The 14,999-nt window shown below is 38.7% G+C and overlaps 1 protein-coding gene across 1 annotated transcript; it reads left to right on the top strand.

Annotated features, from left to right (window-relative positions):
- The first annotated feature begins 1,350 nt into the window (after positions 1–1,350).
- On the top strand, positions 1,351–13,706 carry LOC138199839 (dual specificity calcium/calmodulin-dependent 3',5'-cyclic nucleotide phosphodiesterase 1B-like). Its single transcript, XM_069152076.1, has 14 exons — positions 1,351–1,473; positions 3,077–3,190; positions 4,802–4,984; positions 5,464–5,530; positions 5,664–5,780; positions 6,155–6,295; positions 6,923–7,023; positions 8,492–8,617; positions 10,060–10,161; positions 10,365–10,485; positions 11,822–11,903; positions 12,289–12,406; positions 12,595–12,731; positions 13,149–13,706. Exons 1-14 carry the CDS (start codon positions 1,421–1,423, stop codon positions 13,244–13,246), a joined length of 1,560 nt encoding a protein of 519 aa, XP_069008177.1. The 5' UTR covers positions 1,351–1,420; the 3' UTR covers positions 13,247–13,706.
- Positions 13,707–14,999: the final 1,293 nt, after the last annotated feature.

Genomic DNA, 14,999 nt, shown 5'->3' with positions numbered 1-14,999 from the left:
AAGTCAGATTTATCCGTCTGAAGTTTACAGTCGGTGAGTAATATTTGGCTGAGGTCAGAGGGTGTATGTTCGTCACCACCAGAGGAAGACTGAAATGATGACGAATGAATGGAAGAAACATTAACATTCATTTATAGTGTAAAGCAAGAGGCTGGCAAGCACACGAAGGGAAATTACTTTAGATTTTTTAAAGGGTCATAAGTGGCTCTTGATGAATTACTCCTCTGCAGTTTGTAATTTACATTTCTAATTCATATCTCACTATGAATGTGAGTGTAAGTTTATTCTCTGGTATTTCTACGCGTTGATGCTCTCTGACAATAAAAGATGTTTTTGATGAAAGGGGAAAAAACAACTAAAAGTGACATAGATGGAGAATCAAATGTCGTAATGTTGCTTCTCTTCATTTTCACAATCTGTTGTGCCATGTCAAAGAGCATGGGAGCATGAGAGTCAGTCTGACCCAGCAGCCGAAGCAGGACAACCGAGGAGGGAGACGGACAGGAGGCAGGGGTTTTCCCAAGCCACGTTGTCGCACAGCTCTCACAATACTCTCTAAATAAAGATTAAGGACACAGAATTGTAAAAGTGTTTAGGGACAAGTATCACTTTTTCAAGGTTTGTGTGCTGGCCTTTTATGGCATCTCAATGGACAGAAAATTGCCTTTTTTTTGGTCCAGATATACTGTCTTCATCTGTACTAAACACCGACATTTATTCATGTAGCATTTCAGTCCAGATGTATGGACTATGTTGTTAAAGTTAACTATTAAAAAATGTTGTATTTTTTTTTATCCTCTATGTTGATTGAAGTTGCTGAAATTCTGCATGGACTGGATTATTTGAAAAACATAATAATGAATTTTCTGCGCATAGCAGTACCAATAACAACTGTTAACCTATCACACTGTTGTGAATGGCTTTCGAGGTTCGAAGATTTGTTTATGTTTTTTGGTTTCGTGGGTTCCAGTGAAAGACTCTCTGTGTGGTTCCTGATCTGAGGCTGCGGTGGAAAATTCTCATTTGGGATTTGAGTACACACAGCTTGAAAGCCTTGCAGTCAACACTTCATCAGCGAGTGAGGTCAACTCTTTCACACTTCACACAACGAGTATACATATACACAAACACTCACTCACTGACAAAGACACTCACAGCAGCTCTCACACACTCACATGCACATACTGATACAGTTTGGTCCTGCCCAGCCAATCAGAGAGAAGTGGAGTAGGTCCCCCCAGAAGTGGGTGGGAGAGCTGTTGAAACAGAAGTCTGTCTCAGGACACACAAAGTTTGCATTGGTAGTTTGGAGAACTTTTCTGCTTACTACTTCTCTGCAATAATCTTCTTTTTTTTTTTATCTTCTTATTGTTTTTTTAATTGAACTCTGGGGTCCACTGGAGCACAGATTGAGTGTGGAATGGCTGAACTGGTGCGAATCCGTAAGAAAAGGCTGCAGATACCCATCTCTAGGTAAGACGAGGAGTTACAGGATGTACAGGTTACATTCAGTTAACTACACATTTAGCCTCTCTGTGACTGCAATTAGGCTGGAGGACTATCAAAGATGCTACAGCTTTGAAATCAACATAATTAACAACTGCTAATGTGCAACGAAGCTGTACTTATGTGTAGGAGCAGTTTTCTTGTGTGCAGAGTGGAAAAATATGAATGAAAAATACACCCTGGGATAAACAGTGACAATTTGACACATTTTTATATTTGCAGATCACAGCAAATCAAAGAATGACACGTTTTCCATATCTTGACAAATATCCGATTAAACAAATACTTAGCAGCATGTGAGGAAATACACTTGTGTTTGTGAACACTTTTCTTAGTCATGCTTTGTCTGTGCAACGGAAGTGTGCTGCAGAGCTGATAAGTCATGTGGTTTTGTTTTGGTTAACATGTCGATGTATTGGTGTCTGCAGGGCTCAGAGCTTGAAACTGCTTTTGTTTCCTTCTTTAAAAAAAAATACTTTAAACATTTGTGGTGACAAAGCTGATGCCATTCAGTCTTCTACTCTGTGATGATACATACCTATTGAGAATTCACTGTACGGTGTATAGATCCAACAAACGAGGACTTGTCATCTCTCTTTATAAACAAAGTTTCTTGAGAGCACTTGAGTAATTTCCTGTAAATGTCGTGTCAAAGGCTTTTCTACTTTGAACAGTTGAAACAAAAAAGACTGTTATCACGAAAGATTACTTGAAAGTGAGCAGTGGCATTCAGATGCATGCTATTTTTATGACTCAACAGCTTTTGAAAGCCCTTGCCAGCGTGATAAACACTTGAAAAGCTGCGATTGTCTCATCCGCAGGAGTTGGCTTCATGGCCGTGGCCTTGCGCAGTTTGAACACAATTGTTCTGGTGACCATATGGGCAGCACATCAAAATATTTTAGAGAAATTATCTGTGGAACAAATATGTTATCATATCGAATAAATCTTTCTTTCAAACAGATAGAGCAAAATAAAATCCAATTACAGTCCAGTCTAAAGGTTAGGGTTTTCATCACAGCTGTATCAGGCTGCAAAAGCTTTTGGATTCATTCCTGAGATGAGATTACATATCACACAGCAGGTGGGTTTCACTGGTGACATGTTCCCCCAAGCATTTGCTTCTAATTACACAGCAGGAGATGAGTGTTTCCAACATTTCTCTATTGTAATTTCATTAAAAGTTTCAAAACCAAGAATGAGCAAGACGATCAGAATGTTACCACAACTAAAAAAGGCAAAAACATAATTTTTCATGGAGAGTATTTTGACTAAATGTGGGTTACGTAAGGTTCAAACCATGGGAAGTTCTACTCTCATAGAAAATTTGGCACTAAGGGTGCCCTTTTGCCACTGGCTTTCTTTGGGCAGCTTGAGATTTAAATCACTTCCAAACTAGCTCTTTCTGTTCATGAGGATTTCTTAACCTGTTGTTAACGAACATCCCACTCACATTTCACTCACTCAAAGCAATGACAAGTGGTGCAGCTTTCCAGTACATTCAAAAAAGGAATCTACCTTTTTTTTTCTTCTGCATTACATACCAAAAAGTGTTTGTGCTTCATTTCAGGCTGAGGAGCATTCTGAAGCAGCTGGAGGAGAAAGATGTCAACTTTGAAGAAATAAAAAAGAATCTGGATTTTACAGCATCGTTACTAGAGGCAGTTTACCTCGATGGAACAAGGTAAAATAAGAAAACAGGTCAACATGACAGAATTGTAGATCAGTTTTCATGCCATGTTCTTGCATGGTTGTCCTGGCTCTGCATAGACAACCGGGTATCACGGCAAAGCGTGTAATACGTCCACGAGAGGGCAGCAGTTCAGTGTAACGCATTTGCCATGAGACGTCTAAAACCACCTGCGTTAGGGCAACAAAAACACGTGGAAAACCTTGTGTTTAGGGTTAGGGGCAAATACCTCCTGGGAATGGCGAGGGGCAACTATGCAAACACACTAAACAAAAAAAGACAAAACATGCATAAACACAAACATCCACATTGTCTTTTGTGGGACCCTGGGACGCTGGCCTGCCACCTGGTGGTACCTTTATACTTCATCTCATGACCTCGTTGTGACGTTTGTTACTTGATCTTCATCAAGCGATCTTTCTTTGTTCTGATTCTTCTTCTCACACGTAGGCAAAGCCAGGTGTCACAAAGACACTTTGATACAGAAACAGACCTTTTTTTTTTTAAATGCTCCTTTTAGCAAAGACGTAGATGAGAAAATTGATAAAATTGATACCACTCTCAGGTCTGTATATTAAATATGAAGAACCAGTCAACAGAACGTAGCAGAGTTTCGTACAAAGACTGCAAACAAATTGGGGAACCAGCTAGCCTGGCTCTGTCCTTTTCTAAAGCTCATTAATTAGCACTTTATATCACTTTTGTTTACATTACATTTTTCTGGTGAACAATTTTGTTCAAAGAAGAGTGTAAAGATCATCAAATATTGAAAGTGACTAGTGACTGTTTTGTGGTGTTTTTTTTTTGTTTTTTTTTAACAATATGTGCTAGCAAGTGTTGTAGAGATTTTGCTGAGTCTGTGTTGGAAGATAGGCAGTGACTCTGCTGTCCTGACATCAGTTGGGGGGGTCATGACCTTACTGTGATTAACATTGGCGACCACAGGGGTCCTCTGAGTGATGTTGAATGTCTACAGGCGGAAGGTTTGTCCATGGCATTAAGATACGTGGGAGCAGTTTCCATCATGTCCATCATGAAGCAACACAGCTTTGAACTTGTTGGAAGCTGCAACAGGGAGTCAGTGTAGTCAACGGAGACGAGAACTAGTGTGAGACTCTGTGGGAGGCTGAGCACCCGTTGGACAGCAGCATTCTGGATCTGCCGCAGAGGACTTCAGATCCAGGGGCTCAAGAAAGGAGTTACAAAAGTCCAAGCTGGAGATGACATGCACATGAATGAGCACCTGGATAGCGAGCAGCAATGTGTGCTTCCTCTTAATGAATGGGGGAAATGACAAGAAAAGTTGGGTGTCATCAGCATACTGGCTATGTCAAAGTATGACAGCAACCTAGGCAAAGCATTGTGGGACTCCCATTGTCAGCCTGCGAGGCTCAAACACAGTTCCTTTCCATATTAGCAGTGACTGGTCAGGTAGAAAGCAGACAAAAAAAAGTGCAGAGGCCCTGAACTGTACAGGTAACATGGCTATAATGGCAAAGCATTACAATGAAGCATATTGAATGGAAGAAGTTTAAAAAAACTGGTAATTTGGTGTTCTTGTGTTACTCTGTTTTCATATCGTCTAACAAGCACTGTCTCTCACAGGCAGTGTTTGGAGTCTGAAGACGACCTTCAGCAGCTGCAATCAGACGGGGTGCCATCAGAGGTCACTGATTGGCTGGCCTCCACCTTCACCCAAAAGACTCGACGCCCTGTACGGCGCTCAGACGAGAAGCCCAAGTTTCGCAGCATCGTGCATGCAGTGCAAGCTGGAATATTTGTGGAGAGGTATGCCAGCACATGTTTATTTTATTTCTATTTCATAAGTAAAAGGTTATGAATTTTGAACAAAAATTTAAGAAGGACTGCATGAGCCTAACAGGATGTTACAAAAATAATTCCGCTGTTGTAAGAGAGAAACCGAACCAGTTATACAGCTATATGTTTTATTTATGACGCTTCAATACAATAAAATAAGGAAACGATCATCCCATACAATAAAACTCCCATTGTAAATGACTGTCTAAATGAATTTTTTTTACTATAACTCTATAAGCTCATACAGTGTTGTTACTATTACAACCACAGAAAAAACACTGACAGCCACACTTGACTGTGAAACATTAGCCTCCTTTTCTTTTTACAACATCCTTCCAAAGCGGAGAGACTTTAGAGGATTTATATAAACAGCTCCTGAGTTGAGTTCACTGCACAGTGTCAACATCTGAACTTTATCTGAACTCAACATAAACATTGCATTATTCCAGGATGTTCAAGAGGGCCTATACTGCTGCCATGCCAGACCAACCTGCAGCGGTCGTAAACTGCCTCAGGGTAAGCCACCACTTATTGTAAAACTCACAGAGCACCATCTGTTTGTTCAGTAAATCACACATCACAAACGGGGCCGTATACACAGCACAAGTATGCATCAGTAATGCTGTCACTTTCATATCTATCTCCTCAGGATGTTGACCGCTGGAGCTTTGACGTGTTTGCTCTAAACTCGGCCAGCTCTGACCACGGACTCCGGACTCTATTCTTTGAGTTGATCACCAGATATGAGCTCAACAGCCGTTTCAAGGTTTTTTTTTAACTTTGGATTTCACTGTTTAATAAAAATTGATATACAGTAGATCCCTTTCCATATATTAAGTCATAACAGATCTGCAATAATGTCAGCGCTTTGGATGGAATATCTCAGTAATACACTCATTACTGCCTGTTTTTGTGGCAAATGTGTCTTGTAATTTGCAGACATTGGGTTTAATTACCCCTTTGTGGTGTTTGAAGGAAAATGGGTTGCCAAATTATGCCAGCAAATCACAAGCATCGCTGTCAATCTTAACCTTATTGAAACATTTATGTTATTTTATCTTTTATTGTTAACAAAAGTTTGTGAACCTTTGGATTTTAAACTCAACATAGTTTTTAATGATTATGTAATGCCTTTTGCAGATCCCCATCTTGTGCCTGACTGAATTCCTGTCTGCACTGGAGAGAGGGTACTGCAAACACACCAACCCATACCACAGCCATGTCCATGCTGCCGATGTGACTCAGACACTGCACTGCCTGCTGCTGCGCTCTGGACTTGTGGTACGCTGGACTCACTTGAATAATTTCCTTATTGATCAGCTGCCTCATCTAATTTACAAAAAAATGTGTCCTAGTGTTATAACTTATCTTTCTCAATATCAGCAAATTCCCTAAAAAGATAAAACTCAACAATGTGTGACTCCATCTTTCCCCACACTCCACCCTCCCTGACCGGCCTGTTACACTCTGCATTTGTTCTGACTAAACACACAAATCTTTCAAATCCAGATAAAAAAATTTGAAGTCTGTTTTCATACATCATCCACTCACTTTTTCTCTAACACTTCAAAACGTACTTACTGCATCAGATTTTGGTCATGTGAATGTATTGTTGTTTTTGGTATACTATTTGTTGACAATAAGAAAAATATATCTGACACCTTATCCCTTAAATACAAGTGATTTGCGGTTGCGATTCAAAAAACGATGAAGTTACAACAATTATATGTTGCTACTTCATATAAAATCCAAGTAAAATGGTCTAATCCCATGTCAAAATACCAACATTGTGATATTATTATACAGTAAAGAAGATGTGATAATGCAGTATTTGCACCATTCTAAAGTCACAGTGTGCCTTTTTTTTCTTTTCTTTTTTTTTTTTCTTTTCTGTTTATGTCCATCAAGCACTGGCTGACAGAGCTTGAGGTGATGGCATCACTCTTTGCTGCAGCCATCCATGACTACGAACACACAGGAACCACAAACAACTTTCACATCCACACAAAGTAAGCTTTATTTCTGCGCCATGTTTTATTGACCCCCGCCTTATACAGATTCTGCTCTTGCTATATACACATCACATCCTGTTGTGAAATTGGTAAAAGAGTAGCAGAAATAGTAAGGTAGTGTTTCTTAGAGGCTGGTGTGCAGTTTTAGAGAGAGAGAGAACGCGGGAGCACAGTAAAGCAAACACATCTTCATGGAGGGAACACAGTATTTTTAGATTTTCCTCATAGGAGTGCTGAAGAACGCAATCTCTTGGCACCCATCATCATCATCATCATCATCATTATGTTTTATTTTGGGAATAAAGCACAAAGATGCTTGTCCATTTTAAAAGAGTATGTTTTAGTTACAGAACTTAAACCGCATCTTACTAACGTGTACTCTGCACATCTAAAGTTATATTGCACCCAAAATATATTCTCCTTCCAGGGTCAAACACTTTAGGCTTAGAAGATTAGCTGGGCTGTATGGTAGAGTGACCAGACGGAGCACTGTATATGTACAATACTGTAGCATGAAAATATCATTGACTTCCAAAACATTATATCAAACAATGATTAACCTAAACAACATAGAACAATCTCAGAGGACATTTTCTGCTTTTCACCTACATGTTTTAATTTGCCAAGTGTTTTTGTTAGGAATGTTTGCTCCCTCTGTGGATGGGAAGATCTTTTTTATTCCTCAGATTTCAGTGTGCCATGTACCAAAGTGTATTCAAACTAGAATAACAGTCTCAGAACATTGTCTCTGTATTTCTTTTGTTTAATTAGTGCCAATTTACACCCTTTTAACTTGAACTGCTGAAGATTATGGCAATTAGGAAGTTATGGACTATTATAGAAGAGTTACTTCCTTTATTTTTTTTTACACCATTAAATTGCGTCACTCTTAGAATCCATTATGACCAACATGAATTCAAGCTGAGCTGTGGCTGCTAAAAGTACAAACATTTTACAGCCCCTAAAAGACCACTTTAACACAAATCAGAGTCTTGTCTTTGAAGCCATTTTCCCAAGTGTTTTATTTAATATTTGGTTTTACTGTGAAGGATGGCAGAAGCTTCCAAAATAAATACTAGTTGGAAAACCTTTCACACTGCAGTTTGTTACCAATTTTAACAGTAAAAATGTAGATTACGTAAATTAACGTCATGGCACGGCATGCCTGATTGAGAAATTAATTAATTATCTTGTTATAATATGACTCACTACTAATACCCACCCATATTCAGTTTCTATTACATCCCCACTTCTTATTCATCACCTTTAAATTCATAATTACAGACCTGCAGTCATAGGGCTTAAATTGCTCCGAGAACTCTGCTTTTATCTAATTCTCACCTCCTCCACCCCAAACAGCCGCTGTATTAGACTGCACTTTCATGCACACTTTACAACCTACCCATCGCTCAATCCTCTGTCTGTCCCCTCTAATCTCTTCCCTGTCTCACCGTCTGTCATCCAGATCAGAGTTTGCCTTGATCTACAATGACCGGTCAGTACAAGAAAGCCATCACCTGAGTGCAGCGTTTCGCCTGTTGCAAGATGACCAAATGAACATCTTCATCAATTTGACACGAGAGGAGTGGATGTAAGATGACAACATTTCTACCATCTCTTTTTCAACAATTTAATGCTAATTTTGTATTGTAACAAAGTTTTGCATCAGAGTGTACACAACAGCTATAAGTACAGAAGTAGCTATTGTTAGAGGTACTTAATGATAATACGGGTTTTTTTAGCAGATTTTGTTTTGACGTTTGTTTGTTTTTCTGGTTAATGGAAACGGGCGTGACCTCATGTCAAGAAATTTCCAGCACAAACAATGGAGTTTAATTTACAATCATTTTGTTTGTTTACTTTCAGAAAAGAGTCAGGTGAAAGATGTGTAGCAAATTAGGGAAGCTCAGATCACAATTGATATGTCCCAATTAGAAAGCGAGCATGTGTGTCTGAAGCATTGTTTTCAAAAGTCTCTGTCCATCCAGACTAAAAAGGGTCTAATAAAAACAATTTCAGCAGTATTTTTTATTAAAGTCTCCATTTTAGGGGATCAGGAACACCAGAGTAAAGTGGACAAGTTATGCATTTCAAAACAAAAACACATTGGTCTGGATATAGTTCCAGTGGGCCACCTAATATGTATTAATCTGAAGCTGAAAATAATTCTCAACAAATTCAATATTAACTTCTGATAACCTTTTCTAAAACCTTTGGAGCCTGTTTTCAGGACGTTTTTTTCTTTAATCATTGTAAACATTTGGGAACTGTTTTTAAAATGACTTACACCTTCAGTAGTAAAGAATGGGTTTAGGGTTTATTTAGTCTTAACAGGGAGAGTCAGAGAGAGATAGACCCCACGACGGTAATCATCTGCCCAGCACAGATTTTTCTTAAGCAATACTTTACAGTCTCTCCTCTGGCTGACCTTGACTTCTGACGTCCTGAGATGAAATATGGCCAGTGAGAATCAATAAAGGATCATGTTACTCTCACTGTTAAGCGACTCATTCACTAACCAGGAGTGGAACAGTGAATGAGTTATATGTGAATCAGAAATCTAGTAAATTATATAAAATTGTCCAATTTAATAATGTAGAATTTACAAAAACATTTACATAAACAGTTAAAAGTGGTTGATTGACTGTGATGTTCAGCTAATTTGGCAGCAGATCTATTCTTGCTAGTGTAAACAATCCATGTCTACACTGGAGTACAGTTTGGGGTGAGAAAATACTTATGGTGTATTTCTGTATTCATGGAGGCCGTTGCTTCTTATAACATGGACACGGTACGTGATTATGTTATTTATGGAGGAGCACTGCAGATATCAACAAAGATAAAGATCAGCAGCATACTGTAATGGGCTTTTCTAGCAGTCAGTGTTTCCATGGGAACAAGAAAATCCATCAGGAAATCTAAAGAGGTTAAAACACCATTGAGTCTTCCTGCCCTCGATTTACAGATCTTTCCTATCATGCAAGGTCAACAAGTAACCTGGATGTCCTGCTGTGTGTTTGTGTTTGTTTATAGGGAGCTGCGATCGCTTGTTATAGAGATGGTGTTGTCCACTGACATGTCCTCTCACCTACTCCAAGTCAAAGCCATGAAATCCTGTCTACAGCAACAAGAGCGGTAATTGCTAATGGGATGTGCTGTTGCTCACGCTGTGGTGCACAATCAGGAAGTCAAAACATGAATGTTCAGAGTTCATTCAGCTGATTAAAACATCCTGCAAAGATGCACACAGTCTGCTGTTAAATCTTGCTTTTCTGACATGTCTGGAGACACAACATAAAAACAAAAACAAGAAGTGCAATATGTTTTTATTCCAACAGGATTGACAAGCCCAAAGCACTGTCTCTGTTACTGCACACGGCTGACATAAGCCATCCATCCAAGCCCTGGGCACTGCACTCTCGGTGGACCAAAGCCCTGATGGAGGAGTTTTTCAAGCAGGTAGGAACTCTAATTGACCTGAGCTGTCAATGGGACTTTTTCTTCTCCTCTCTTCAAAGTTACAGTTCTTAGACTTGTATTATTTTGTTCAAAAATATGGTCAAACGCAACAGAAGATGAGTGTGAATGCCTCAGTGCCGCAGTGCATTATTGTTCGTCTTGGATAAAGGAGCCATTCAGCATTTTAGAAATGTGCTTATTCCCTTGCTTGCTGATGGTTTAATGAGAAGATCAATACCTCTCGGCACTTGTGTGACGTCAGGCACACAAAAGCCATGTGACTCCTGTATCAGATTTAAATTTGGAAAACATTGACAAAGAATCAATTATGCCAGATTCATTTAGCAAACCTTATGATGTTTTTAAAATGATGTTGCCTTTAAAATCCCACAAATCTCATGACAAAATGCTGATATTTGTGTATTTACATAAAGGCTGCGAGATATGGTTTAAAAATTCGGAAAAGTTGTAGACCTTTTATGTTTGATCACTATTATGTTTTTTTTCTTGAACTTGGAAACAGCAGTTTACCCAATCTCATCTCAAGGTCCATTTAGTAGCTGTTCTGAAACGTTTAATCATGTCGCTTGAGCTTCACCTGCAGATGCAGTTTGGCAGTTGTCACAGAATATGATTTTACGTTTTACATTCTTTTATGCAAATTATAAGTTATTTCTTGGAAACTTGTGCACCTATGAAGACAGAGTGATGCAAATGAAAGCTCTTGTGACTGAATGGACCTTGAGGTGAGGCTGCTTCACAACTGGTGAAAAGCTGTGTAAAATGTCATAAAACTATGTGTTAAAGATATGTCATGAAGTGTGAGGCTGCAACAGGGCAGGAGATGAAATCATCCGTTCAGGTGGAGGAGGTCTTGTTGCTGTCTGAGTTGTCTGTGAGAAGAAAAAAAAACTTAAAACACCATAATTTTTTAAGAACAGACCCAGTGAGCCGTGTCAGAAAGCGAAAATAGAATTGGCTGCAATAGGGAGGATGACACTTGGTACTACAGGAATGAGTGGATTAACCATAAAAGCAGCATTAAGTTACTCCCACTCTTGTATTTTCACTGCCCGGACTTGAGGAAATAATAGAACAGAGGTGGTGTTGGGCAGCCCTACTCTCTTTGAAAACAAGATGCGAGAACTTCCCTGTGAAAAGGCTCTTTATTGTAGTTTTGTGACTTTCCAAAAAAAACCCACTCATGTTATTCTTTGAACAATGTAAGCGTCTCAGTTGGCGAGTGTTGGAGTGAAATAACCTTTAAAAAGTTATTTTCAGGTGCTGTGTGGGATGCCCTTTAAGTATCTTCTCTCTCTCTTTCTATCTTTGTGAGGGTGATAGAGAGGCGGACCTCGGCCTGCCCTTCTCTCCACTGTGTGATCGAAAAAGCACCCTAGTTGCTGAGTCACAGATTGGTATGTCTCATAAAAACATTCTCCAAACATGGTTTCTTTCACTGACTTTTCATCGTTGGAAAATTATCTTGTTTTCCACAATGGTTCTGTAAAAAAAACAATAACTACCCATCTTAGCAACATAAATACAGAAAATATATGTATAATCACGAGTTCCCCATAAGTCACTGTTTATAATTGCAATTTTTGTCTTTCTCTCCTTTCAAATCCAACAAGCCACTCGGTGTCAGACTTTATGCTTTGCGTTCAGTGCAGCTGCACAGTATATGACCTTTACATCTTATATTTAAGTCACTGAACTGCTTTTGAATCTTTTTTTCTTTTTCTTTGAGCTCATTAACATCTTCTTCTTTTTTTTTACACACTGTGACATTTGCTCTTGCAGGTTTTATAGACTTCATTGTGTATCCTACATTCTCTCTGCTGACGGACATGGCTGAGAAGATTGTTATTCCTTTGGTAGAAGAGAACCCAGGTCCACCAGACCCCTGCAACAGACATAGGTAAACACACTTACAAGGCCTGACTTCTTTAATGGCTGTAGAAAAAAAAGTACACTTTACTATGTGTTAGGTTTTAGATATGAATGAAGATGGAAATAAAGACGGACTCCGAAGTATTTGAGACACGTGACAACAGGATTGAGATGATGGCTGTCGCACGGTGACAAACATGCTCACTGTCTCAATAGTAATCTTTGGAAGGAGAGCTCCAGAGGTCTGCAGTGGAGTCTCGCTCACATCACAGCTGAGCTGGTGAGTTTCCGCTCTACTTGGACTCGACATACCGAAGACAACAAGCTCAAATGGAAGAAAAGTGGCTCAAATGGTATGTTATATATTCATTCCTCTTTTTAGGAATGCACTGTGTAAAATCCCACATTGATGTTTAAGTAAAATATGAATGAAGTAAATACATGAAGAAATCCACTGCAGTTTTTAACTTAACAATGTTGAGAAATGGTTGTACTTTTCTGACGTCACATTTCACAACAATTCAGGCTTAAAATGATCACTAATGAAAAGTTAGACAACCTCTGATGAAATATAATAAAATATATTATGTCAAGATATGTGATTTGGCAGGGAGAAAGCCCCGTGTTTTATAGATGTGATCAGTCCTCTTGATTTGATTTGTTATCTAAATTCATTTTAGAGTGATCTCATGTTGAGACTAACAGAGATTGTTTTTCTTTCAGCTTAATAAAATTTTCCAATGCCTTTTCCAATCTTCTGTATCCTCCAGGATTTTCAGACCCCAACGTGACAAAAGAACAGAGATCCAGACAAGAAATGCTGTCAGAAAAATCCCTGCAAACCCCCACTCCAGACACAAAACAGTAGACAGGACTTCATGTCTGATATGTGCTCGTTTCAAGATTATCTGCAAAGAATAACTGAGGTTAACATTGAGTCACTTTTTGCAACAAAACCACAATGCCTTTAATTATAATGATATAGCGATAGAGGAGGAGAGAGAGGTGGCCTAAGATTAGATCGTCTTCCCAAGGTAAGATGCAATGTAGTGGCAGAAATGTCCTCATGTCTTATTTTAAGTGTAGTATTCTACAATAATTTAAATGTAAAGTGTACATGCTGGTCGTGTTATACAGTATGGTTCATGTCGTTAATTTAATTTGCCAATTAAACACAGCAACAGGATCGATTTACCCTTTGTAGTTTGAACTGTACACCAATCATTTAATCTTGAATTAAAGTTAGTGAATCCCCTTTTTTGTCTTGTATCATTTGATCCACTTAAAATCTTGGGAAATATATTAAGGCACATCCAGTGGCCTATTCTGCAAACCAAAAATAACAACAACTGAATAATACAACTCACTGTAAGTGATGTTCTGCATTTTCACGACAAACAGCAGTGCACATTTTTACTACATATATATTCAAAACCCCCTTAAAAGACTCCTGTCATTTTAAAATGTATGCTTGACTATAAGAATTGATGCTTTTTTATAATATCTCCAAACAGTATCTGTTTTGATCTATTTAATCAGATTTAGTTGACATTTCTCTTCATTCTCTGCATCAGAAAAAGCAGCCTTCTAGAGACTTTTATAACAGCATTTAGTCATTTAGTATATTTTATTTTAAAAAAAATTCACAAAAATGATAATTGAATATTTAACAAGGATCTCGGGCACCTTAATTTAGGTCTTTTATAAAGTTGTGAGACTTGTAAAAGACATGTTCAAAAATGTGTATTCAATAAAATAGCAGAGGACAACTTTTATTTCTTTACTATAATAATATGGGCAAGCTCCAAATTCAGTCAATCGCATTTGTGCCACACTTCCTCCTTTAGACCCTCCCTTGATTTGAATAGGCACAGTTAAAAAATGTGTAGGTGCCCCTTAAAAAGCTGGCCATCGCCTGGTTTGAGTTCTCTTCCCTCCCAGCAGGAGGAGCTGTAGAGCAAAGACAGAATTGGCTCCAGGGTTGCCCAGAGGGCTCAGCTTCAAACCCAGTTACAAAAACAAACCTATTTTTGTTTTACCCGTTGTCAGTTAAGCAGTTTAAAATTGCATCTCGAGTTTTCGTCATGACATGACAACTGAGAGGTCAACTGGGAAGACACAGCTCTGTTACTTCTCAGTAAAATGTGCGCGATTGGAGCTTGCACCCCAACACTTGCAGGAGTATAAATCCATCATACAGTAGTAACTGTTTGAGAATGTCACCACCTGTCACATGCTCATTACACACACACACAAAAAAAAAGATGGCCATGATTTTCTGTTGTCTTAAGATACAGAGATCCTTCTGTGCTCTAAATTAAAAGGTACAACATCAGAGTGTAAATATTATCACACCATAGTTTGTTTTCTTAGAGTGCCTCTCATTCTTAATCAAAACGGAAACATCAAGGGATCCTACAGCATATCTCCTTCAAGTCATGATGTTGAAATGTTTGAGCAGTAAAAACTGGCAATAGAAGTGGTCGGTCTCGTGCAGACTACCTTAAAAAGCCAGCTGTCTGTATAGATATCAGGAGTAACTGAAATTGCTGCAGTGCTACAAAGTGTATTTGTGAAATCCCGTCTTGTTTATGAAAAATGAATGCATTTTTATGCTCCCG

Source organism: Embiotoca jacksoni, unplaced genomic scaffold, assembly GCF_022577435.1.
Source record: "Embiotoca jacksoni isolate LCO1_2020_lvr unplaced genomic scaffold, fEmbJac1.0.p SCAF_1, whole genome shotgun sequence".
NCBI lineage: Eukaryota > Metazoa > Chordata > Actinopteri > Embiotocidae > Embiotoca > Embiotoca jacksoni.
The sequence above is the reverse complement of the archived record's forward strand: the minus strand, read 5'-3'. Positions and strand labels throughout refer to the sequence as shown.